Genomic DNA, 24,550 nt, shown 5'->3' with positions numbered 1-24,550 from the left:
TAGTGCAGTGCAGGGCTTCTGGTACCGCTGCTAGAGACGTGCCCTGAAGAGGCACAGACGGGCCCGTGCAGTGCGGGGCGAGTCCCAGCCAGACTGCCTGTCTCAGCAGCCCCACGTGCTGCACAGCCGGGCTCAGCAGCCCTGTGGGAATGCTGTCCCGGCCAGCCTAGGCACAGGACACCGCTGTGTCACACGTGGGCCGCCGCCAGCGTGTACCTTCCTCTGCCTCACCTTGGCTAAAGCTCGGTGTGGGCAGGTCCCTCCCCTCGCCTGGCACGGCTGCCGGAGGAGGAGACAGGCACCGGCCGCCCTCCTCCAGGAACAGCAGCTGAGCCCAGCCCGAGCCCAGCGGGCCTCGACTCCGCAGCCCACCCGGGCCACCAGCCACCTGCCCAGCACCCCAGGCTCCCACGGGCACAGGTAGGAGCCGGTGCGCCGTAGGGGAGATCCTGGGCACGGCACAGCTCTGGGGCATGGAACAGCCCTTGGCACACGGCACAGCCCATGGCACGGGCTGGGTGCTGGCAACTGGCGTGAGGCAGCACATAAGGAAGGAGCTGTGGGTCTCTTGGCAGTGACAGGCTGGGTACCCCCACTCCTGCCATGCGCCTCCTGTGGCTGACGTGTGCCGGACTTTGCCCAGGGAGCTGTAGCAGTGGGGAGGGACAGGTACCTTGGGAGGGACGTTCCCATCCTGCAGCATCGCAGCCGTGCCCGGTTGAGTTCCTGGTAGAGCAGATGCCCTGCACGGCTCCACCTACAGCGTAGCCGAGCAGGTGCCTTTGCTATGGGCCATCCCCACCTGAGGCGAAGAATGATGCAGTGACCCCTGTGTAGCTGCACCCGCTGGTTCCTGGAGCATCAGGCACCCACCCATCCCTCCACGCTGCCCCCCACGCCTCACTGCCAGCGGCGTCAGGCACGTTCCTGCCGCGCCGTGCCGGGAGCCCAGGGAACGCGGTGCCTCTGGCTCGCCAGCCCACGAGGCGCCCTTTTGTTCGCCGGCGGGGCCCACCGTGCCGCCTGGGGGCTGGGGCGTGCCCGGGCTGCCGACGCCTGGCCGGCCTGGCCTCCGCGGGCGGGCGGGCGGCGGGGGCCTCCAGGCAGAAGGAATCGGCAGTGACATTCCCGTAGCCTGGAGACCGCCGTCCCTTTCAGCGGGCAGCCCATTTGAATAAGAATCGTACGCGGGGAAGGGGGGCCACCAGCCTCCATCCCATCGCTGCCCTTGCCCCAGCTCATTTCTGCGCGCCCAGCCCAGGGGCAGCGGGTCCCACGCCGCCCTCGCCCCTGGCCTTGGTCCCACCGGACGCCGCAGGACGCCAGGTACACGGGGTTCGCGGGGCTCTGGGACCCTCGTGCCAGCACGTGGCTCTGCACCACCTTGCCTATCGCCCTGGCATGGCTTCGAGCGGGGCGGGTGCCAGAACGGAGCCGCGGCTCCCCCCGCTGCCCCGAGCCCCCTTGCCCTGGGCTGGCTCCGTGCGGGGGACAGGAGAGATGTGTTTGGGCAGAGCCGAGACCAGGCTTTGATCCAGCACTTGTGAGGCTGGGAGCGGGAAGTACCGGGAGAGAAGGAAACACAAAAGACAGCTCCAACCTAAATTTACAGTGGGACCCTGGCCAGAGTCAGGGACGCCCTTGCCCAGCCGGCTCCAGCGTTCTTGGCTCCCCTCCCAAGCTGGCCTTGGCCCGGTGCTGGTACCCCCCAGGGACACTAGTGACTCTCAAAAGGATAGATGCTTTCTGAGCCAGGCAGGGTGGGGCATGGCACAGTTTGTGCCAGCTCTGGTGGGGCAGAGCATGGCTGTGTGCCTGGATGTGTGACAGTCCCCCACAGCTACTCAGGTGGACACTGCATGTCATCCCGAAGGCCTTTCAGACCCAACTGCCCCAAATGACCCTGATTCCTCATGTTGTCCCTGGAAAGCACCGTCATGCCGGTGGGGGGGGGTGCATCCTGGACTGCACAGTCGTGCTAGAGCCAGGAGAGGACAGGCACCAGCTGATCTGCACCCCGTGCCATACCCTGCGCCCTATCGCAGTGCCATCTCCATGTTCCACCAGGCAGATCCCGTGGTTGCCCATGGACCTCTTGACGCTTGCTTTCCTCCTGGGTAAGAATTGGCCTTAGGGGTACCCTGCATACCCACAGTGCTGGGAGCTGTGCTGGTTCAGGAACTCCAGTCTGGGTGGAGAGTGCTGGGCAGCGGAGGGGTGGCAATGGCGATGCTCCCTGCCTGGCAGCACCCACAGCCTGACTGCCACAAAATCCAGCGGGGAATCCAGGCTGCACTAAGCCCTGTCGGGATTAGCAAGCGCCTGACCTGGCTTCTGACTCCCCGAGGCACTTCTCAGCACCCTAGGGCTGCCCGGGCCCCCAGAAGCACGGGCAGCCCAGCCCCCCACTCACCCTGCTCCCTGCCCCTGGTCACGAGGCTGCGGGGCTGCTGCCAGCACCTTTCCGGATCATGGAGCTTCATGCTGCATCAGTGGGTCAGGATGCAGGGATGGGATGGGATGGGACGGCTGGGGGTGGGGTGGGTGCATGGGGGAGCAGGGGGTGTCCAGGCACCCCAGCACAGCCCCCAGCCTGTGCCCTCATGCTCTCTGCAGTCAGGGGACTGGTGGCTGGGGGCTGGCAGGAGCCTGACCTGAGCCACGGCTGCGCCCGTGGCAGCTGCTACCCAGCCACTGGGAACCTGCTGGTGGGGCGAGCCACCCACCTGAGTGCCACCTCCACCTGTGGGCTGGATGGGCCCCAGGAGTACTGCATCGTCAGCCACCTCCAGGTGAGCCCACCCAGCACCAGAACAGCTCCGGCATAGACCCACACAGCCAGGCACTGGTGCAGCTTCCAGTCACCCATTCCTGATGGTGCCACTCCCTGGCACAGGACTCGGAGAAATGTTTCACCTGTGACTCACGTGACCCATCCCTGCCTGAGAGCCACCGCATTGAGAATGTAATTTACCTGAGCAGCCCCCATGACAAACGGACCTGGTGGCAGTCAGAGAATGGTGAGGTCAGGGTGGCAGTGGGGTTGCCCCATATGCATGTGCTGTGGGGCTGCATGGCCCTGGGGGTCTTCCCCAGCCTCAGCCATCTCTATCTCTCTCTGTCTCCCAGGTGTGGAGCATGTCAGCATCCGCCTGGACCTGGAGGGCGAGTTCCACTTCACCCACCTCATCATGAAGTTTAAAGTGGGTCCTGGCACACGGATGCCTGGGATGGGATGGGATTGGATGGGATGGGATGGGACAGAATGGATCTGGAGGGGCTGTGGGTCTGGTCCCTATCCCATCTGTGTATCCTGCAGACCTTCCGCCCCGCGGCCATGCTGGTGGAGCGCTCAGCCGACTTTGGGCGCACCTGGAAGGTGTACCGCTACTTTGCCTACAACTGCTCCAAGCTCTTCCCTGGAATCCCCAGCCACCCCCTGGGGCTTGTGGATGAGGTGCTGTGTGACCAGCGCTACTCTGAGATTGAGCCGTCCAGCCATGGGGAGGTGCGTGGGGATAGGGTGGTGCAGAGCAGGGCCAGGGGCCTGGGTGGAATGGGATCACCCATTCCTTCCTTCTTACAGGTCATCTTCAAGGTGCTGGACCCCTCCATCCCCGTAGCAGATCCCTACAGCCCAGATATCCAGGGTATGTTTCCAGGGATGTGGGGGATGCAGGGCTGACTGGCATCAGGGCAGGTGCTAACAGTGACACGCCCCCAGACCTGCTTCGTGTCACCAACCTGCGGGTGAACCTCACCAAGCTGCACACTCTGGGGGACAACCTGCTGGACTCACGGAGGGAGGTGCTGCACAAGTACTACTACGCTGTGGATGAACTGGTGCTGCGTGGGAGCTGCTTCTGCCATGGCCATGCTGCCCACTGTGCCCCAGCACCGGGTGCCCCAACACCCTCTGTCCCTGGCATGGTGAGGCACATGCACCCACCGCATGGCACTGTGCCCCATGGGACTTGGCAGCCACACTGAGCTGGGTGCTCCCCCCCAGATCCATGGGCGCTGTGTCTGTGAGCACCACACGCAGGGGCTGAACTGTGAACGCTGCGAGGATTTCTACCACGACCTGCCCTGGCGCCCGGCCAAGGGCTCCAGCACCAATGCCTGTCGCCGTGAGTGCCAGGGCTGTCAGGCTGTGCTGTGCCAGGGGTTTTGGGGTGCCAGGGCTGTACTTTGGGGAAGTTTGAAGTTGTTGTGCTGCATATCAGAGTAAGGGGAATACAGGCAGGGGAGGTTTGGCACTTGGGGTGCTGCCTGCCAGGTGTGGGCTGTGGTGCCACATGCCATGCAGCGGTGCTGTCCCTGCAGGCTGTGACTGCAACGAGCACTCACGGCGGTGCCACTTTGACATGGCTGTGTTCCTGGCCACGGGGAACACCAGTGGGGCTGTATGTGATGACTGCCAGCACAACACCATGGGCCGTCACTGCCACCTCTGCAAGCCCTTCTACTACCGGCACCCTCGCTCTGACATCCGGTCCCCCACTGCCTGTGCCCGTGAGTGTCCTGGGACTCCAGCCCCACGGCTTGTCCCAGCCCTATGGCTCCTGGTGCCACCTGCCCCAGCCTCACAGCTCCTGGTGCCAGCAGCTAGAACTACTGATGATCCTCTCTCTTGGCAGCGTGTGATTGTGACCCAGCAGGCTCGCTGGATGGAGGTGCCTGCGACGGGCACACAGACGTGGCGCTGGGCATGATTGCGGGGCAGTGCCGCTGCAAGGAGAACGTGGCCGGCCCCCGCTGTGACCGCTGCCGGCACGGCACCTATGGCCTCAGCAACGGCGACCCACAGGGCTGTCAGCGTGAGCTGGGAGCCTGGGATGGCGTGGGAGAAGGGATGGGGATGGGGGGATGATGGAGGGGTAGGGAGGAAGGGATGAAATTGAAGGGATGGGGAATGAAGAGGTGTTGATGGAGGAATGGGAACGGGATGGATGAGGATGGAGGGATGGAGGTAGAGGTATGGTGATGGAGGGATGAGGATGGAAGGATCGGGGATAGAGGGATGGAGATGGAAGGATGTAGGATAGTTGTATGAGAATGGATGGAGGGATGGTGATGGAGGGATGCGGATGGAAGGGATTAAGATGGGATGGGAAGGAGGGCCAAGAAGCATGTGGGCTATAGTCCCACTGGCACTCCCTCACATGTGAATGTGTGGGGCCAGCATGCAGGTGTGACCCGCGGGGTACAGTGGCAGGCAGTTCCCCATGTGACCCCATCAGTGGGGACTGCTACTGCAAACGCTTCGTGGCTGGGCGTTCCTGCAGCCAATGTGTGGTGAGTGCCCCAACCTGTGGGGGACTGTCCCCAACCCCATGGCAATGCCCAAGACTGTGTTGGCCCCACACGTGCCCTACATGTCCCCTCCTCACTACAGCCCGAGTTCTGGGGTCTGAGCTACGACCTGGGGGGATGCCGGCCCTGCGCCTGCGACTTCGGGGGAGCCTACAACAACCGGTGGGGCTCAGCATAGCACCCGGAGGGGCAGGGGTGGGGGGCAAGAGTGGGCACAGGGCTGGGAGTCACACATGGGGGAGGGAGGGATGGGGACAGACAGAAGGACAGATGAAAGGACAGGATGATCATCCCCAGGTGCTCCATGGAGGATGGGGCATGTCCCTGCCGTCCCCACATCATGGGGCGGCAATGTGACCAGGTACAACCCGGCTTCTTCTGTGCCCCCCTCGACTACTACACCTATGAGGCCGAGCAGGCCACCGGCCATGGCCACAGCCACCCTCAGCTCCCGGTGAGTTTCCTTGGGGGTCACTGTGCTTGTGCATGGCTGTGACTGTGCACCATGCTCCATGCATAGCTACCACTGTGCTCAATGCATGGCTGCCACCTGTCCTTCATGTGGCTGTTACCATGCCCTCTGCATGGCTATCCTTGTGCACAGCTGTCCCTGTGCATGGCCACCATCCCCTGACCCCATCCCTGCAGGGTGCCATTCGGGTGGAGGTGCCCCAGGACTGCCTGGAGTATGACACCAGGGAGCCGGCGGGGCGGAAGGGACGCTCACGGCATCAGCACAGCCCCCTCCGTCCTCCCCAGCCCCCTGTACCCTCGCGCCGCGGCCGCCAGCAGCCCCCCAAGGTGAGGTGGTAAGAGAGGGCACAGTGAGGCACTGCAGGGCAGAAGCGGCTGGGAGTAGAGCCAGGGCCAAACTGTGCCGGTGCCCTGCCCAGCTGGATGTGGAGGAGGTGGTGCGGGACAGTGCCGGGCGCATGGTGACGTGGACAGGCTTGGGGTTCGCCCGGGTGCGGGACGGGGCTGGCCTGACATTCCGCGTGGACAACGTGCCCTACCCCATGGACTACGAGCTGCTGCTGCGCTACGAGCCCGAGGTGAGCATGGCCACAGCCACGGCCAAGGTGTGTATGGCACAGCACAGCCCTGACACTGCCTTGCCTGTCGCCACAGTCAGCCGAGGACTGGGAGGCCGTGGTCAGTGTCAGCTCCCGGGTGCTGCCCACCAGCTCTCGCTGTGGGAACCTGCTGCCCTCCGAGCAGATGTACCGCGAGAGTCTGCCCCACAGCCAGAGGTGCGATGGGTTGGGCTGGGGATGGGAACAAGGAAGGTGGTTGGGTTCTGCTGCTGTCCTTTTGCTATCTCCATGGCCCTGCTGTGCCCATGCAACACCTGACTCTGTACAGGTACGTGCTGCTGTCCCGGCCCTTCTGCTTCGAGCCCAGCACCCCCTATGAGGTGACCATGCGGCTTCAGCGGGCTGGTGTCACCCAGCGCCACCCTGGTGCCTTCATCCTCATTGACTCGGTGAGGGGAATCCTACTGCACTTTGTGCTGAGGCTTGGCAGTAGTGGGATCATGGGCAGGGGCAGGGAACCAGAGGCTGGAGTGGGAAGTGACCCCCCTCTGGGGATGTACGTGGGGCCAGGATGGGGATGAGATGGGATGAGATGAGATAGGGTAGGATGGAGATGTGGATGAGATGAGGATGGGGATGGGAATGGGGAAGTAGATGTTGAAGGGGATATCAATGAGACTGGGGATTTAGATAGAGTTGGGGTTGGCATAGGGATGTCAGTGTGAAAGGGGATAAGGAAGCTTCTGGGGATGGCAATTTATATGGGAATATCAGTGGGGTTGGGGATGTCAGTGGAGCTGGGGCTGTTGATGGAGCTGGGGTAGTTGACCCCAGCAGCACTGGGAACTGTCCTGGAGCACATGAATCCAGCCTAGTGGTAGGTGCCAGAGTGGAGGCTAGCTACGCACCCCCTGCCCCATCTCTTCCCTTCCCTCAGTTGGTGCTCCTGCCACGGGTGTCAGAGTTGCCAGGGTTCCATGGGGCAGAGGCAGCAGTGCGCCAGGAGGAGCTGGAGCGGTACCAGTGCCTGGAGGTGTTTCGCATGGCCCCCCCTCACCCCCTGGCTGAGGCCTGTGCCCGCCTGGTCTGCAGCGTCTCAGCCCTGATGCACGGCGGGGCACTACGTGAGTGGGGAGCTGCAGGATGGGACCGACGAGTGGGCAGGGCTGCAGCCCTTCTGGGGCAGTGGTTCAGGATATGCCCATGCCCATGGCATGCTGGGCAGGACAGCAGTGGCAGGGCGTGGGCAGGTGTGGGCAGGTGCAGAAAAGGCAGCCCTGGCCCCACGCTGGTCCTGCTCCCGCAGCCTGCCAGTGCGACCCACAGGGCTCCCGCAGCAGTGAGTGCCAGGTGCAAGGCGGGCAGTGTGAGTGCAAGCCCCACGTCATTGGCCGACGCTGTGACCACTGTGCCCCAGGCAGCTTCGGCTTTGGGCCCCTGGGATGCAGCCGTGAGTACTGGGATCTTCATCTGCTGGGAATTGCTGTCTCTCCTGTCTGTCTGTCCAGCCATTAGCACCCTCTTTGCTGCCTGTTCATTTGTCTGTCTGTCCCATGTGTCCATCTCAGCCCTGCTGTCCTTTAGCCCATGGGTTCAGTCACAGTTCATCCATCCATCCATCCATCCATCCATCCATCCATCCATCCATCCATCCATCCATCCATCCATCCATCCATCCATCCAGATGAGCTCCCTGTGAGCATTGTGCTATCCTGCACTCTCATCTGTCTGCCCACCCATGTTCTTGTGGACCTGTGTGTCCACATGAGCCCTTCTGTGCCACAGCCCATGGAGTGAGCATGTTCTGGGCACTGGTCCCCTGCCTGTCTGTCTGTCCATCCCTGTGTCCCTGCACCCATGTGTCTGACCTGAGCTGTGCTGCCTTGCAGCCTGCACCTGCTCCCCAGAGGGCTCGGTGTCCCAGCTGTGTGACAAGGTGAGCGGGCAGTGCCAGTGCCAGGCCGGCACTGTGGGCCGGCAGTGTGACCAGTGCCAGCCCGGCCACTGGGGCTTCCCTGTCTGCCGGCCCTGCCAGTGCAACGGGCATGCCGAGGAGTGTGATCCCCGGACGGGCACCTGCCTGCACTGCCGCGACCACACGAGCGGCCGGCACTGTGAGAGGTGAGCCAGCTCCAAGAGGAGGCCACGGCGTGGCATGGGGTGGTTTGGCATAGAATGGGGTTGATACACTGGAGTAGGACAGAATGAGATGTGATGGTATGGGATATGGTGGGATGGGTTGAGATGGGCTGGCATAGATATGATGGGATGGGATGGGATGGGATGGGATGGGATGGGATGGGATGGGATGGGATGGGATGGGATGGGATGGGATGGGATGGGATGGGATGGGACGGGACGGGACGGGACGGGATGGGACGGGACGGGACGGGTCGGGATGGGATGGGATGGATACAATTGGCTAGGATAGGGTGAGATATGATGGGATGGGATGGTGGGATGGTATATGATGGGTTGGAGGGACCCACTGGGTCCCCCCTCATCCTTTCAGGTGCCAGGATGGTTACTATGGGAACCCTGTGCTGGGCTCGGGGCAGCAGTGCCGGCCCTGCCCCTGCCCTGGCTACCCTGGCACACGGCATTACCATGGGAGCGCCTGCCATGCGGACGATGAGACACACCACATCGTCTGCCTCTGCGCCCCTGGATACGCGGGTGAGGGGCAGAGCGGGCACAGGGCAGCAGGGACCCCCTGCACCAGGGCTGTGGGACCCCAGCACCTATAGCCCCTCTCTCTGCAGGGCCCCGCTGCGACCGCTGCTCCCCTGGTTACTTTGGGGCTCCAGAAATGGAGGGGGGGGAGTGCCGGCCCTGCCAGTGCAACAACAACATCGACACCAGCGACCCAGAGGGCTGCGACCCCCGCACGGGACAGTGCCTGCGCTGCCTGTACCACACAGCTGGGCCTCGCTGTGCCCACTGCCAGCTGGGCTACTATGGCAATGCCCTGCAGCGCAGCTGCCGGCGTGAGCGGGGCTGCGGGGCTGGGGCTGCACCGGGGTTTGGGATGGGGGGGGTCGAAGTGATGCAAGGGCTCAAGGAAAGGATGAGGAGTGGGGCTGTGGTTGGGTGTGGGTGATTTGGGTTGGGTCAGGGAGAATTTTGGGGTGCTGTGGGGCTAGGGTTCAGGGCCAGGAGAGGTTTGAGGCTGTTGTGTAGAGGGGCATGGGGCTGTGCCTGGGTTGGAGCTGGGCAGGGGACAAGGATCGGAGTTGGTGGGGCTCTGCAGGGGTTTGAGGCCAGGCAGACTGGGGGGACACTGAGGCCAGGCAGATTTGGGGTGCTGGGTCCAGCAGCACACTGCCTGGGCAGCGGGTATGGGCTGAGCCCCATGTGGCCACCCACCCTCCTGCAGGCTGTGGCTGTGACCCACGGGGCACACTGGCCTCCCACTGCACCAATGGCACCTGCGACTGTGACCGTGGCACAGGAGCCTGTGCCTGCCGGCCCAATGTCGTGGGCAAGAGCTGTGATCGCTGCGCACCCCACTTCTGGAGCCTGGGGGGGCCAAGGGGCTGTGAGCCCTGTGGCTGCCACCCTACACATGCCCTGCACCCTGCCTGTGACACAGTGAGTCCCCTGGCACCCTGGTATGGCTCCACTGCCCTCCTGGGGCCCAGTGAGCTGCACAGTGAGCATGGCACTGTCGCTGCAGGTGACAGGGCAGTGCCAGTGCCGGCCTGGCTTCGGGGGTCGTGTCTGTTCCCAGTGCCAGGAGCACCACTGGGGAGACCCTGAGCAGGAGTGCCGAGGTGGGAGCACATCCCAGGGACTGGGGGAGCAGGGGCTCTCGGGATGGGGGGATTAGGGGGGACTCTGGGTGCATAGTGAGACTCTAGGGAAATGGGGCCCTGGGGACATGGTGGGAGACTCTGAATATGGGACACTATGGAGACAGTGGGACACTGGGGACAAAAAGGACTCAGGAGATCTTGGGAACATAGTGGAACACTGTGGGCATGACGGACCTTGGGGAAACAGTGGGATGCTGGGGACATGGTGGAACATCAAGGACATCATATGTCTCTGGGGACATGCAGGACTCTGGGGACCCAGTACTTGGTGGAACTGTGGGGACAATAGAAGATGCTGGGGATAGATTGGATTCTGGAGACACATGGGAATATGGTGGGATGCTGGGACATGGTGGCAGTCTGGGGGCATGGGGCTCCATGGGAAGGCTGGGACACACTGCCAACTGTCTCTGCAGCCTGTGAGTGTGAGCCGCTGGGTGCTGAGAGCCCACAGTGCGAGCAGGACAACGGGCAGTGCCGCTGCCGGCTGGGATTCGGGGGGCTGCGCTGTGACCGCTGCCAGCGGGGCTACCAGGAGCCCTTCCCCCAGTGCTCACCCTGCCACCCTTGCTTCGAGCGCTGGGACCTGGCCGTGGGCAGCCTGCGGGAAGGGCTGCAGCGCCTCGGGGCACAGGTGCAGGCACTGAGGGAGGGGGGCTCTGCACTCCCACTCAGCCCCCGTCGCCTGTGGGAGCTGGAGGAGGCTCTGGGGCACGTGGAACAGCTGCTGGGAGAGGGGCACAGCCCTGGTAGTCCCCTCCTCAATGGACTGCCCAGGCAGCTGGGTAGCACCAGGCAAGTGTGCATGTAGGGCTGGGGTGGAGGGACACCCCTCTTGTCCCCACCTGAAAGTTTGAAGCCATCCTCCCTACCCAAAGGATGGAGCTGGACAGCTTTGGGAAGCACCTCCAAGAGTTGGAGCAACATCTAGACCAGCTGGCGCAGGCGGATATGCAGCACCATGACCGGCTAGCTGAGCTGAGCCGTGAGCTGGGAGGTCTCAACCAAACCACCTCCCACCTTCAGATCCTCCTCGGCACTGTAGCGGCAGCCGGATTCAGCGGTAAGAGTAACCAGCAAGGTTTGGGTTTGGTGGCAGCCATCCTGGCCAAAGCCTAACAGCTGCACCCGCAGAGTGTTACCGCAGCATCCTGGCATCGACGGAGGCCTCGCGGCAGGCAGAGGTGGTGGCCAATGGCACAGCTGGCGAGTTAAGGAGGGCGCAGGTGACGCAGCGGGCGACTGAGCGGGTGCTGCAGCAGCGGGGCGATACTTTCCGCCGTAGCACAGCCGCAGCCCGGAAATCATTGCGGGAGACACAAAAACGGGTGATGGGACTCAACATTGCCAGGATCAACGAGAAGGTGAGAGTAGGACTGGCAGAAGTGGCGCGGGCATCACCCTCCATGTAGTGTTGAGCTGCCATCTCCACCATTGCATCATCACAGATTTGTGGGGCACCCGGAGACCGGAGCTGCAAGCACGCATCTTGCGGAGGAGCCTTGTGCCGAGACAGTGCGGGGACAAGGCATTGCGGTGGCACTGGGTGTGCAGGGGCACTGCCTGTCTCAGCTCGAGCCCTCAGCAGTGCTCATAATGCCTCACAGCAGCTGGAGGTGGCATTAGGGCAGCTGGGTGTTGTGGCACAGAAGGTAGGGGTGGTTGCTCCATGACACTTTCTGGGGTCCCTTTGTGTCTCCTTTGCATGTTCTGCTTGTGCCCTTTCCATGCCACTTTGCATGGCCCCCTTCTATGTCCTGTTTTTATCCCTTCCATGCCCCCAAACATGTCAGCTCTGTATGTGTCTCTTATGCCTATTCAGAGACGTCCCTTGTTCCACTTGTGTGTGTGCCCCCTTGGGCCACTGCTGTACCCTCTGTCCCCTTGCACCCCCCCCCTTGCACACTCCTTTGCAGGCTCACATCTTGCCCCCTCGTACCCCCTGCTCACCCCAAATGCCCCCTCCCGGGGCTGCCCTGTGCCCCCTGCTCAGCCAGGTGCCCCTCAGATGCAGGAGGTGCAGGAGCTGGCACGGGGGGCACGCAGCAGGGCAGAGGAGGCGCTGGGGCGCTCTCAAGCCGCTCGCAGCCGTGCAGAGAAGGCGACGGCCCAGCTGCGGGACTTCATCCGCCGAATCAAGGCCTTTCTGGCAGGTAGTGACAGCACTGGGTGGGCACATGGGCATGGCAGGACTAAGAGAGCCCGCCCTGAGCCCACCCTGCTCCCCTGTCCCCACAGAGGAGGGAGCTGACCCAGGCAGCATTGAGCTGGTGGCCCGGCAGGTGCTGAACATCTCCCTGCCCAGCAGCCCTGGACAGATCCAGGAGCTGCTGTGGGAGATGCGGGAGAGCATCAGCCAGCTAGAGGGGGTGGATGCAGTTCTCAACAGCACAGCGGAGGGGCTGGCTGTGGCACGGGATCTGCTGGCAAAGGGACAGGAGGCCAGGCAAGTGGTGGGGCCATGCTGGGGCAGGCAGGGGATAGATCAGTCCCCCTGCAGTGGCAGGGGCTGGAGCTGCCTATGCTGCTGCAGGGAGCGAGCAGAAGGCATAAGGGATGAGCTGGCGGAGATACAGCAGGCACTGGAGGTGGCACGGACACAGGCCATGACAGCAGGGAGCACCCTGCAGAGCGCCAGGGATGCCATCCAGGTGGCTGAGAACAGAGCCAGGGAGGTGAGGAGCATGGGCTCGGGGAGTTGAGCTGGTACTGGTGGGAGTAATGGGACTAGTGCTGTGGAGAGCAAGATTGATGGCTTGGGCATATTATGGGTAGGGAGGCTGGCGCTGGGGAAATGTGGCTGGCACTGGGCAGGTGCCAGGGCAGTGGGGCTGGCACCATGGGCATGGTGGTTGCTGTGCCTGCTGCAGCTGGTGATACTTGCTCCATACTTGCCAGGCGGAGCGCAGGCTGCAGGTGCTGGACAGGAAGGAGTCTCAGGCGCAGAGGCGGCTGCGGGGGCTGGCACAGCGCATCACCACCCTGCAGGAGCACGGCCGGGATGCTCACCACATGGCCCAGCAAGCCAAGGATGGGGCACAGCGTGCCACCATCACCTCGGGGACGCTTAGCCAGGTGAGCTCCATCCCTGCCTGATTATGCATGCCACCAAGCAGGTACTGGGTGCTGCAGGTGCACAGCCTCACCATGCCCTTGTGCCACCAGGACCTGGCCCAGGTAACACAGCGTTATGTGGTGCTGAAGAACCGGGTGGGCATGCTGGACAGGGTGTCTGGTGGGGCCCTGCAGCGTGTGTCGCAGCTGATGGCAGAGGCCCAAGACCTCCTGGATAAGGCCAGCAACAGCAAGAGGAAGCTGGAAGGTGAGAGGGAGTACATGGTAGGGTGCGTTTCCTGCCACCTCCTTATACATCTCCCTGTGTCCCCCTGGGCCCGTCCCACCGGGTGTCCTGACTATGGGACATGGTGGGAGGCTGCACTGTGACCACGTTGCCCGTCCTGCAGACCTGGAGCAGCGCTTTGGGACCAATGAACGGATGATGGCGGCAAAGGTGACACGACTGCAGGCTTTGGAGCAGCAGGTCACTGGGCTGTTGCAGGAGATCCGGGAGAGGGCCAACGCTTACGCCACCTGCTAGGGACCACTAGCGGGACCGGGGGCCGGTCCTGCCCCGCCACCGCGCAGATCCTCGAGCCCAGGAGTCCCGTCCACTCTTCAGGTGCCTTTAGTGCGGGCGCGCCTGTAAATAAAGCCCTAAACTGTGTGTGCCTGTGTCCGATGCCTTCTGTCCAGTCTGCTCCTGCCTCCTCCCGCCTCTCTCGGCCGGCCCGCTCCCCCGCTCCAGCCGGGATCCGCCCCGCGCTTTCCGCGCAGCCCCGAGCGCTGCGCCTGCCGCCAGTTCGGAGGGGCCGGGAGGGACCGGGAAGGGGACGGGGAAGGGACTGGGAACGGGAACGAGAAGGGTAAGCGGTGAGTCAGGACAGGACGGGACGGGACCGGCGGGCACCTGCCGAGCGCCCCCTTTGCGCCCCTTTCCGTCCCGTCTCGCCCCGTCGCGCCCCGCGATGCGGAGCCCGGCGAAGCGGAGCCCCGCCGTCCTCCTGCTGCTGCCGCTGCTGGCCGGTGAGTCCGCGCCCCGCGCCGCAGCGGGGCCGGTGGGCGCCAGGGTCCGGCCCGGCCCCGCCGTCCTGTTTCCGGGCGGTCGCGGAAGGGGCCCCGGGCGCGGCGGGGGGAAACCCGGTCGGCCCCGGCCCCCCCGCCCCGCAGCGCCCTCAGCCGCCCGCCGCTCCGCAGGGCTGGGGGTGGCCCTGGCCCCCGATTCCCCCCAGGGCTGTGCCCGCGGCAGCTGCTACCCGGCCACCGGAGACCTGCTGGTGGGGCGAGCCGCTCGCCTAAGTGCCACCTCCACCTGCGGGCTGCGCCGGCCCCAGCCCTACTGCATCGTCAGCCACCTCCAGGTGAGTCGGACGGGACCTGGGGGGACAAGACAAGGGTGAGGGGCACGGGACACGGATAGAGACACGCGTCATCGAGCCTTCCAACTCGCAGGAGGAGAAAAAGTGCTTCATTTGCGACTCCCGGCGGCCCTACGATGCCCGCACCAACACCAACAGCCACCGCATCGAGAATGTGGTCACCAGCTTTGCCCCCCGCCCCAAGAAAGCCTGGTGGCAGTCAGAGAACGGTGAGTAGTGGGTGGGGGTGGTGGAGCATCCTGTCCTGTCCCGGGGGGCTCTCCTTCCCTTCCTCCCACACTGAGGAAGTGTGACTCAGTCTGTGGCTGTGGCCGCGCCCCTGGACCACTGCCGGGTAGGGGGGACGAGCCCCCGGGACCTGTGAGTGTGTGCTTCCACTTGTCACACTTGTCACCCCCAGGTGTGGAGCATGTCAGCATCCAGCTGGACCTGGAGGCCGAGTTCCACTTCACCCACCTCATCATGACCTTCAAGGTGGGTCCCAGCGTGTGGGTATCCAGGCTGGGACAAGACAGGAGGGAAGACACCCTGAGGGACTGTGGGGCTAGCCCTGTCCTACCCGGGTGTCCCGCAGACCTTCCGGCCTGCGGCCATGCTGGTGGAGCGCTCAGCTGACTTTGGGCACACCTGGAAAGTGTATCGCTACTTCGCCTATGACTGCGCTGCTTCTTTTCCCCATGTCCCCCACGGGACCCCACGCCGCATCGATGATGTCGTCTGCGAGTCCCGCTACTCTGACATTGAGCCCTCCACTGAGGGGGAGGTGAGGCCCTAGTAGTGTCCCAGGAGACTCAGGGGATCCCCTGCACTACTCTCATCACCTTGCTGTCCCTTCCAGGTCATCTACAGGGTGCTGGACCCTGCCATTCCCATCCGGGACCCCTACAGCCCTGCCATCCAAAGTGAGTTGCCAGCCATCTGGGCTCCTGCTTGGCTGCTCTATTTTGGGTGTAGCTATTTTGGCTGCTCTCTCCCTGCTCTGGGCCCTACACAGGGATCAGGACCTGATCCAGCCTGCAGGGTCTTGGGCCCTTCTGCACCCTGCCCTATGAGAGCAGCTGAAGATCAGGCTGCATTGAGTTAAATGGAGTAGGATGGCTGTGCCACGGCTGAGCCCAACACCAGCTGTGGTTTGAGATGGGAAGTCAGGCTGGGCATGGGACACAGTGGGTTAATCACCCACCCAAGGCTAAATTTAGACTGGGAGCAGGAGGGGTGGAATCTGCAGGGCAGGGCTGCTGGGAAATTGCAGTTCTGGGGAAGATATCCTGTCTTCCCAAGGCCCCCAGGCTGCGCCCACCACACCAGGCACAGCCACCTCCTGGGAACAGCCCCCAGTGGTGAGTGCCCTGAGACACATAAAGGTGCTGTGCCAAGGGTGTTATTCTGCATTGGTGGGGTCCCATCCTGCCTCTGCTGTGGAATACAGAGCCCAGCCCACGCACAGCTAGACTGTGCACAGCTACATGTGTGGGAGCTGAGCCCCCACAGCTATGTGCAGCCCAGCCTGGCCACATGCAACCACGTGCCTGTGAGCCAAACCATGCACAGGCCTGGGCCAATACTGTGTGATATAGAAAACCACAACAGACCAGCCTCATATTGTGCAGCCCTGCATGGATGCCCCATGCCGTGCACAGCCCATCCCAGCCGTGCCCAGGTCCTCCAAACCACCCACAGCATCCTGTGCCATGCACAGCCCAGCCCAACTGTGCCCGGCAGAGGTGAGCTGTGCATAGATGTGCCCAGCTGCCCTGTGCCAACAAGGGTCTCTCCCTGCCCTAGACCTGTTGCGTGTCACCAACCTGCGTGTGAACCTCACCAAGCTGCACACACTGGGGGACAACCTGCTGGACTCACGGCGGGAGATCCGGGAGAAGTACTACTACGCGCTCTACGAGCTGGTGATGCGTGGGAACTGCTTCTGCTATGGGCACGCTTCTGAGTGCGCCCCGCTCAGCGGGGCCCCTGCCACCACCGATGGCATGGTAGGGCAAGCCAGGCCTGTGTGCCCTGCTGGAGCTGGGTAGCTGTGCCACCTAGTCCTGCAGCCCCTCACTGTGGCATCCTGGTAGGTGCATGGGCGGTGTGTCTGCAAACACCACACGCAGGGGCTGAACTGCGAGCGCTGCGAGGACTTCTACCAAGACCTACCCTGGCGTCCGGCCGAGGGCTCCAGCACCAATGCCTGTCGCCGTGAGTGCCCCTGTTGGCACCAGCTCCTGGCACAGTGATCCCAGTGCCAGAGCTGCCACGCTGTGCTGTGCCAGGGGTTTTGGGATGTTGTACAGTGGGATGTGGTTTGGTGGTGATTGGCATCATGCAAACTGGCTGAGGGTATCTGGGGTGCCAGGGCTGTACTTTGGGGAGGTTTGAAGTTGTTGTGTTGCATATCAGAGTAAGGGGAATACAGGCAGGGGAGGTTTGGCACTTGGGGTGCTGCCTGCCAGGTGTGGGCTGTGGTGCCACATGCCATGTGGCGGTGCTGTCCCTGCAGGCTGTGACTGCAACGAGCACTCACGGAGGTGCCACTTTGACATGGCTGTGTTCCTGGCCACGGGGAACACCAGTGGGGGTGTGTGTGATGACTGCCAGCACAACACCATGGGCCATCGCTGCCACCTCTGCAAGCCCTTCTATTATAAGGACCCCACCAAGGACCTGCGGGACCCCGCGGTGTGCCGAGGTCAGTGTGGGACAGGCTGTGCAGGGTGGTGCTTTGGTGGTCACAGTGCTCACCCTGCCTGTCTCCCTAGCCTGTGACTGTGACCCTGAGGGTTCTCTGGATGGTGGGCTGTGTGACAGTGCTGATGACCCAGCCAGGGGCCTGATTGCGGGGCAGTGCCGCTGCAAGGAGCATGTGGCTGGTCCCCGCTGTGACCACTGCAAACCTGGTTTCTTCGGCCTCAGCGCTGACAACCCGCAAGGCTGCCGGAGTAGGTACCAGGGTGGCACCTACTGGGGTCTGGCACGTGGTTTGGCATTGCTGGAAACTGCTGTCTCTCTGTGCAGGGTGCCATTGTGATCCCCGTGGCACGGTGCCTGATGGCAGCTGGTGTGACCCTGTCAGTGGGGAGTGCTCCTGCAAGCGGCTGGTGACCGGGCGCAGCTGCAGCCAGTGCCTGGTGAGTGGAGCTGTGCCATGGCCCCTGCACAGTGCTTGGGACTATAGTAGACAGACAGCTGCTCTTTAACACCCTGTGACCCTCTGCAGCCCGAGCACTGGGGACTGAGCCATGACCTCCCAGGCTGCCGACCCTGTGACTGTGATGTGGGAGGTGCTCGCAACAACCTGTGAGTCTTTGTGGGGATGCAGAGGGCAAGGGGCCTCCCCTCCTGGCATCAGGGCTGATGGTGCTGCTGGGGTACCAGGTGTGCCATGGGGACAGGGCAGTGTCAGTGCCGCAGCCACGTGATAGGACGACAGTGTGAATTGGTGGAGGCTGGTTTCTACCGCATCAACCTGGATCATTACACCTATGAGGCAGAGGATGCACGGCTGCATCAGGTAAGGAATGAAGGTGTCCCTGTGCAGGACATCAGGCAGAGCAGCACAGTGGGTGCCACTTTGCAGGGTGCCCAAACCAGCAGGCAGTGGTCTGCCTCCCTACTGAGGGCAGAGCAGTGCCTGCTGGCCAAGGTGATTTTTAGGGTCCCATCTCACAACGCCTGCTTGCACCAGGGCTCAGTGGTGGAGCGTGAGCCACCCCCAGACCGTCCAGCTTCCTGGACAGGGACAGGCTTTGCCCGCATGTTGGAAGGCAGCTGGATGGAGTTCCACGTGAGTGATGTGCCTTTCTCCACTGAGTATGATGTGGTCATCCGCTATGAGCCACAGGTGAGCACCAGATGGTGAAGCCAGCAGTGTGATATATTGCCAGATTGGGAGGTAGTGGTGGGGAGTTCCAGATGGTGAGGCTTTTTGACACTGCCCCTTCTTGGCTGTTAGCACCCAGAGGCCTGGCAGGAGGTGAGGCTGAAGGTGCTGCGCCCCAGCCCTGTCTCCGCCAGCAGCCCTTGTGGAAACACCATCCCTGCTGATGACCAGCTCTCCACCAGCCTTCCCTCCGGTACCAGGTAAACACCTCAGTAGGGTTGGGCTGTGCTGGGGCTCACTGGAGGCACATGACTGCCCTTGCTCTCTTTTGCCCCCATCCAGGTATGTGGTGCTGTCCCAGCCCATCTGTCTGGAGCAGGGTGTCTCCTACACGCTCCGTCTGGAACTGGGCTGTGCTGCTGCTCATCAGGATCCCACTGCCAGTGTGCTCATCGATTCGGTGAGGGGCAGACGGGCAGTGGGATGGGGGACAGCAACCCTTTAGGGGGATAGGATGCAGTCACAGGGAACTCAGGAAGAGAGGGACATGATGTCCCACTGACTTTGCCTCACAGCTGGTGCTCCTGCCCCGTTACTCCTCACTGGAGATGTTCATTGCGGGTGACCCCAGCTCTATGGAGCGCCGGGAAACCTTTGAGCGGTACCGCTGTGCCCAGCCTTTCCACACTGCAGGGCCCTCGCCTGTGGCTGAGCCTTGCTCCAGCCTCCTGCACAGCCTCTCAGCCATCCTGCATGACGGGGCGCTGCGTGAGTACAGCCCCACAGCCTGTCCTGCCCCCTGTCCCACAGCAGCTGGCGCTGACCCTGCTCTCTGCCTACAGCCTGCCTCTGCGATCCCCAGGGCTCGCTCAGTGCCGAGTGCCAGCCCCAGGGTGGGCAGTGCCAGTGCAAACCCAATGTCATGGGACGGCGCTGTCACCGCTGCTCTCCAGGAACCTTTGGCTTTGGGCCTGGCGGGTGCCGACGTGAGTGCCATTGGGAGAGGAGCCTGGGCATCCCAGGGCTGGGGGCATGGGTAAGGGGTGCTCTCTACAGCTCAGAGGCAGACACTGTGGGTGCTGTGCTTTCCAGCATGCCAGTGCAGCCGTGAGGGTTCAGTCAGCACCATCTGTGATAGCACCACTGGGCAGTGCCCCTGCCGTGAAGGCACCCATGGCCCACGTTGTGACCGCTGCCAGCCTGGCTACTGGGGCTTCCCTGTCTGCCGGCCCTGCCAGTGCAACGGGCACGCTGAGAGCTGTGACCCTCGGACAGGCAGCTGCCTGCGCTGCCGTGACCACACAGATGGTGAAAGGTGCCAGAGGTAGGTGAGGCACGTGGCCAGACTGGGGCAGGGTGCTGCCAGCAGCCCCGGCTCCTGCTGACCTCCTGCCTGCAGGTGTGCAGCCGGACACTTTGGGAACCCAGCACTTGGCTCCGGGCAGCACTGCCGGCCCTGCCCCTGTCCTGAGGGGCCCAGCACCCCCCGCCACTTCGCTGCCTCCTGCTACCAAGACAGCCACTCCCAACAGGTCGTCTGCCACTGCAGCCCTGGGTACACAGGTGGGTACCTGCCACGGCACACTCAGTGCCCTCTGGGGTGCCCTGTCCCCAGGCACTGCCCAGCGCTCTGTGTCAGCAGGTTCCCGCTGTGATGAGTGTGCCCCTGGGTACTATGGGGACCCTCTGCAGGGTGGGCGCTGCCTGCCCTGCCAGTGCCACGATAACATCGATGTGACGGACCCAGAGGCGTGTGACCGGCGCACAGGGCAGTGCCTGCGCTGCCTCTACAACACCGCAGGGCCCCACTGCGCCGAGTGCCAGCCCGGCTTCTATGGGGATGCCACACGACACAGCTGCAGGCGTGAGTACCCACTGCCTGCCAAGACAGACTTGCCTCCAGCGCCCGACACGTCCTTGGGCCCCACGTGCACCAATGGCTGCCACTGCTTGTGCACAGGGCTGTGGATTCCCTGCAGCCCTGCCCTGTAACAGTGCTGTCTCCTCTGCCCAGGCCCAGCACTGTGGCCCAGTCCCTGTCCCCATGTCCAACTTATTCCATCCCATCTGTATCCTATTCTCATGCCCATTCTTGTCCCCATTGCCATCCCTGACCCCATCCCCATTCCCTGTCCTTATTCCAGCTCTATCATGACCCTGGTCCCATCTCCATCCCATCCCCACCAGTGGTCCTCATGCTGCACACATTCCTCTGTCCAGTCTTCACCCCATCCTTGTCCAATCTCTGTCTCCATTCTGCTTTCACTCTCATCTATCATCATTCCAGTCCTGCTCTGTCCCCATCAGAACTTCCATCCCATCTCCATCCCAATCCTCATCCCCTCAACTCTATGTCTGCTCAGTGCCTCTTGGTTCCAGGTTGCTCCTGCAACCCCCTGGGCACTGATGCCAGCACCTGTGGGCCCCAGCAGTGCCACTGTGACAGGCACACCGGGCAGTGCCACTGTCTGCCCCATGTGGAGGGCCAGAGCTGTGACCGCTGCAGCCCCAACTTCTGGAACCTGGCCAGTGGGCAAGGTTGCCAGCCTTGTGCCTGCCACCCCCAGCACTCCCTGACACCCACCTGCAACCAGGTGAGACACAACAGAGACAGGGCTTGGGGGGATGGGATGAGGCTGGGGGTGTGCTGCAGCAGTGCCAGCCTCGGCCATGCCATGTCTGTCAGTTCACAGGGCAGTGCTCCTGCCGGCCAGGCTTTGGAGGCCAGACTTGCACCGACTGCCAGGAGCACCACTGGGGCGACCCACGGCAGCAGTGCCGAGGTGAGAGCTGGTGCCAGTGGGGGGATCACAGTGGAGCCTGTGGTGCCCTGACACTTCTTTCCATGCAGCCTGTGATTGTGACCCCCGTGGCATAGCCAGTGCCCAATGCCACCGCAGCAGCGGCCACTGTGACTGCCGGCCTGGCATCTCTGGAGTCCGCTGTGACCAGTGTGCCCGGGGCTTTGCTGGTACTTTCCCTGCCTGCCAGCCCTGCCACCCCTGCTTCGGGGACTGGGACCGTGTGGTGCAGGATCTGGCTGCCCGTACCCGAGCGCTGGCAGAGCGGGCCAGCCTCCTGCAGCACACTGGGGCTGCTGGCGCCTTCGAGGGCACCTTCCGGCAGCTGGAGGAGAAACTGGCCACTGTACGTGATGTGGTGGCCACCCGCAACACCACTGCTGCTACTGCTGCCCACCTGACACACACCATGGAGGGGCTGCGGTGAGCACTTGGCACAGGGCACGGCTCCCAGGGTAGCTGTGGGGGCAGCTTTTCACCCCCTTCCTTTGCAGGCGACAGATCGAGGAGGCAACTGAGAGGCTGACACGGGTGGAAGGGGAGCTGACAGCTGCTCAGGATGCCAACTTCAATGCCAGCCACGTGCTGAACACTGTGGACCGGGGTGCCCGTGCCCTCAATCACAGCCTGCAGGACTTGGAACAGCGGCTACACACCCTCAAGACCTCCAATTTCCTTGGTGAGCCACACCACAGAGCCAGGCCAGGGTGGTCAGGCCATGGCCAGGGGTCTGACAGTGTTCCTGCCCCCGCAGGTGCCTATGACAGTATCCGTCAGTCCTACAAGGAGTCACAGGAGGCTGAGCGCCAGGCAGATGCCTTCACCCGTGCCGTGCCCAGTCCTGTCAGCACCTCAGCAGCCACTCGGCACCGCACTGAGCAGCTCCTGGCCAGCCAGCGGGATGACTTCAACCGCCACAACGCAGCCAGCCGGCGGGCACTGATGGACCTGGCAGCGAGGGCACAGGCGCTGAGCCTGCAGCCGCTCAATGAGAAGGTGGGACACAGGGAGGGAACTGGGGGAATGGCACCCAGAGCTGCCCTGATCCCGTGCTGCCTTGCAGGTCTGCGGTGTGGTGGGAGATGTGCCCTGTGCTGAGAGCCCTTGTGGGGGTGCCGGGTGCCGGGATGAGGATGGAGGACGACGCTGTGGTGGTCTGAGCTGTGGTGGAGCCGTGTCCAAGGCTGACAGTGCTCTGGACCGTGCACGCCATGCCCAAGAGGAGTTGCAACAGGCCGCCAGTGACATGGCCCAGCTCTCCCACAAGGTGTGTGGCACATGGGTGCTGGTGGGATCTGGTGGCACAGCCACGCTCTGCAGCCCTTGGGGCTGGCACCAAGGGTCTCTGCCCATGCTCAGGTGGCAGAGGCCAAGGGGAAGGCAGACGAGGCCCGGTTGCGAGCGCAGGCAGCCCTGGACAAGGCGAACCAGACCAGGGCCCGTGTGGAGAGCTCCAACAAGGAGCTGAGGGAGCTAATCAGCCATGTCAAGGCCTTCCTGAGCCGTGAGTGCCGGCATGCCGGGAGGGCTGGCCACCCCTACCCAGGGCTTTGTGGCTCTGCACCTGCGCCACACTGCACTGACCCTGCACTGTGCTGCACTGCATTGTCCCAACACTGCATGTGGGCTGTGCCACCCCTGCCCCATGCTGCATTGCCTGGTCCCTGCCCTGCCCCAACCATCATGTGCCCTCCAGCCATCTCTGGTCCCCCTGCCCTGTCTCATGTTCCCCTCTGCGCTTTGGTGTGCCTGCCCCCTCCAGCCCAGCGTGCTGTAGAGAACACACTGACTGCTTCCACCTGCAGAGGAGGGGGCTGATCCCGAGAGCATTGAGGTGGTAGCCAGTCGGGTACTGGAGCTGTCACTCCCCGCTGCACCGGACCAGATCCACCGCCTGGCTGAGGAGATCAAGACGCGGGTGCGCAGCCTGGCCAGTGTGGATGCCATCCTGGAGCAGACAGCCAGTGATGTGCAGCAGGCTGGACAGCTGCTGCAGGACGCCCAGCGGGCCAGGTGAGCCCAGGGACGTGAGGACACAATTCCTCTGGGGAGCCCAGCTCAGGCCATGCTGAGGCCTTGCTGTGTGGCTGCAGGGCACGGGCAGAGGGAGTGCGCGGCACAGCCGAGGCCGTGCGGCAGGCGCTGGAGGAGGCACGGCAAGCCCAGGGCATGGCTGAGCAAGCGCTGCAGCAAGCTGCCGGTGACATCCAGCACAGCGAGAGTGCCCTTAGCATGGTAAGAGCCCCATCCCTATGACCACAGGACCCCATCCCCACCATGTGATCACTGTGACCACACCAAACTCCCATGCCACCATCCCCAGATGCAGATCCAGACAGGAAGTGCAGAGCAGCAGCTGGCAGGTGCCATGGAGCAGATTGGGCTCCTGGACAGGCAGACTGATGCCTTGAAGGTGAAACGTGCAAACAACAGCCTGGCAGCCACACGTGCCCAGGAGGCAGCCAGCACTGCACGGGACCGGGCCGGCGAGGCCAAGCAGGTGGGTGATTGGGGGCACCCAGTGTGGCAGCAGGGGTTCCCCTACAATCCCGCTGACCGGCCCCGCTGCCCAGCAGGTGCTGGAGGGGCCACTTCGGGACCGGTACCGGACAGCACAGGAGCTGGTGGAGCACCGGGCACAGGGCGTGCAGCAGGCAGGCAGCCGGGCACAGCAGTTGCGGGAGGAGGCCGCAGGGCTGCTGCAGGACGCCCAGGGCAAGCTGCAGCGGCTGCGAGGTGAGGCCGGAGCAGGGATGCTGGGGCGGTGCTGGGGGCAGTGGTGGGAGGCCAGGCTGACTCATGTTCCCGTGTCCCTGCAGCGCTGGAGGAGGAGTACGAGCGGAACGAGCGGGTGCTGGATGCCAAAGCAGCCCAGCTGGGCGGGCTGGAGGCCAGAATGAGGGAGGTGCTGGCCACCATCAACCAGCAGGTCCAGATCTACAACACCTGCCAGTGATCCCCGGAGGGGCCTGGACCCCCCCGGAGCACCCAGCCTCCTGCCTCCCGGCCTCCGCCTGCCCCGCAGCGGTAGGCGGGGTGGGGGCTGCAGGGTACCCCCGTGTGAATAAAGTTGCAGAGCAAGACCGCCTCGCCTCCGCCCCGTGCCGCGGGCCGTCCGCCACGGGAGCCCGCAGCGGCTTCCCCCGGGGTGGGAGCTGGCCGCCACCGGGTGTGGGGCACAGCGGGGCTCGGGGTCGAGCGGTGGGGCGGGAATCGGCAGCGGGGCTGGGGGGCACAGCACACCTAGGAACCCCTGAGAGCACCAGGCAGTCCCACGGGTCTGCCCCGGAACACCCGCAGACAAGCCCGGAGCTCCCGCGCGCTCCCGTTG

General features: G+C 63.7%; 2 protein-coding genes across 7 annotated transcripts; both read left to right on the top strand.

The window, feature by feature from the left end:
* Positions 1–132: 132 nt before the first annotated feature.
* Positions 133–13,889, top strand: LOC115483849 (laminin subunit beta-1-like). Of its 5 annotated transcripts, none has more exons than XM_030228049.2 (35): positions 133–420; positions 2,068–2,117; positions 2,617–2,792; positions 2,897–3,020; positions 3,130–3,203; positions 3,320–3,508; positions 3,587–3,650; positions 3,725–3,930; positions 4,010–4,130; positions 4,327–4,515; positions 4,641–4,820; positions 5,186–5,298; positions 5,399–5,478; positions 5,614–5,770; positions 5,965–6,117; positions 6,210–6,368; positions 6,445–6,566; positions 6,679–6,799; positions 7,288–7,474; positions 7,657–7,800; positions 8,240–8,471; positions 8,863–9,026; positions 9,113–9,337; positions 9,727–9,941; positions 10,027–10,123; positions 10,582–10,960; positions 11,044–11,228; positions 11,300–11,529; positions 11,614–11,817; positions 12,159–12,318; positions 12,404–12,611; positions 12,699–12,840; positions 13,064–13,240; positions 13,331–13,487; positions 13,630–13,889. In XM_030228049.2, exons 2-35 carry the CDS (start codon positions 2,087–2,089, stop codon positions 13,761–13,763), a joined length of 5,499 nt encoding a protein of 1,832 aa, XP_030083909.2. In that variant the 5' UTR covers positions 133–420; positions 2,068–2,086; the 3' UTR covers positions 13,764–13,889. The 5 variants fall into 5 exon arrangements, with proteins under 5 accessions (XP_030083909.2, XP_050835406.1, XP_050835404.1 ...); XM_050979449.1 differs by lacking the exon at positions 133–420 and adding an exon at positions 1,088–1,326; XM_050979447.1 differs by lacking the exons at positions 133–420; positions 2,068–2,117 and having other exon boundaries at positions 2,137–2,792; positions 12,404–12,615; positions 12,703–12,840.
* A 114-nt stretch (positions 13,890–14,003) lies between these two features.
* Positions 14,004–24,302, top strand: LAMB2 (laminin subunit beta 2). Of its 2 annotated transcripts, none has more exons than XM_030228058.2 (33): positions 14,004–14,248; positions 14,420–14,583; positions 14,675–14,810; positions 15,002–15,075; positions 15,176–15,364; positions 15,440–15,503; positions 16,387–16,589; positions 16,677–16,797; positions 17,099–17,287; positions 17,358–17,537; positions 17,614–17,726; positions 17,816–17,895; positions 17,974–18,109; positions 18,284–18,439; positions 18,551–18,678; positions 18,761–18,878; positions 18,994–19,186; positions 19,261–19,404; positions 19,511–19,742; positions 19,818–19,981; positions 20,061–20,282; positions 20,798–21,012; positions 21,105–21,201; positions 21,270–21,642; positions 21,714–21,898; positions 21,974–22,215; positions 22,283–22,486; positions 22,579–22,723; positions 23,025–23,232; positions 23,313–23,454; positions 23,543–23,719; positions 23,793–23,955; positions 24,039–24,302. In XM_030228058.2, the coding sequence occupies exons 1-33, from the start codon at positions 14,191–14,193 to the stop codon at positions 24,173–24,175; spliced, it is 5,352 nt and encodes a 1,783-aa protein (XP_030083918.1). In that variant the 5' UTR covers positions 14,004–14,190; the 3' UTR covers positions 24,176–24,302. The 2 variants fall into 2 exon arrangements, with proteins under 2 accessions (XP_030083918.1, XP_030083919.1); XM_030228059.2 differs by having other exon boundaries at positions 14,005–14,248; positions 23,796–23,955.
* The last annotated feature ends 248 nt before the right edge of the window (positions 24,303–24,550 follow it).

The sequence above is a fragment of the Serinus canaria genome, chromosome 12 (genome assembly GCF_022539315.1).
Source record: "Serinus canaria isolate serCan28SL12 chromosome 12, serCan2020, whole genome shotgun sequence".
NCBI lineage: Eukaryota > Metazoa > Chordata > Aves > Passeriformes > Fringillidae > Serinus > Serinus canaria.
Note: the sequence above shows the minus strand (reverse complement) of the source record. Positions and strands in the feature narration are given on the sequence as shown.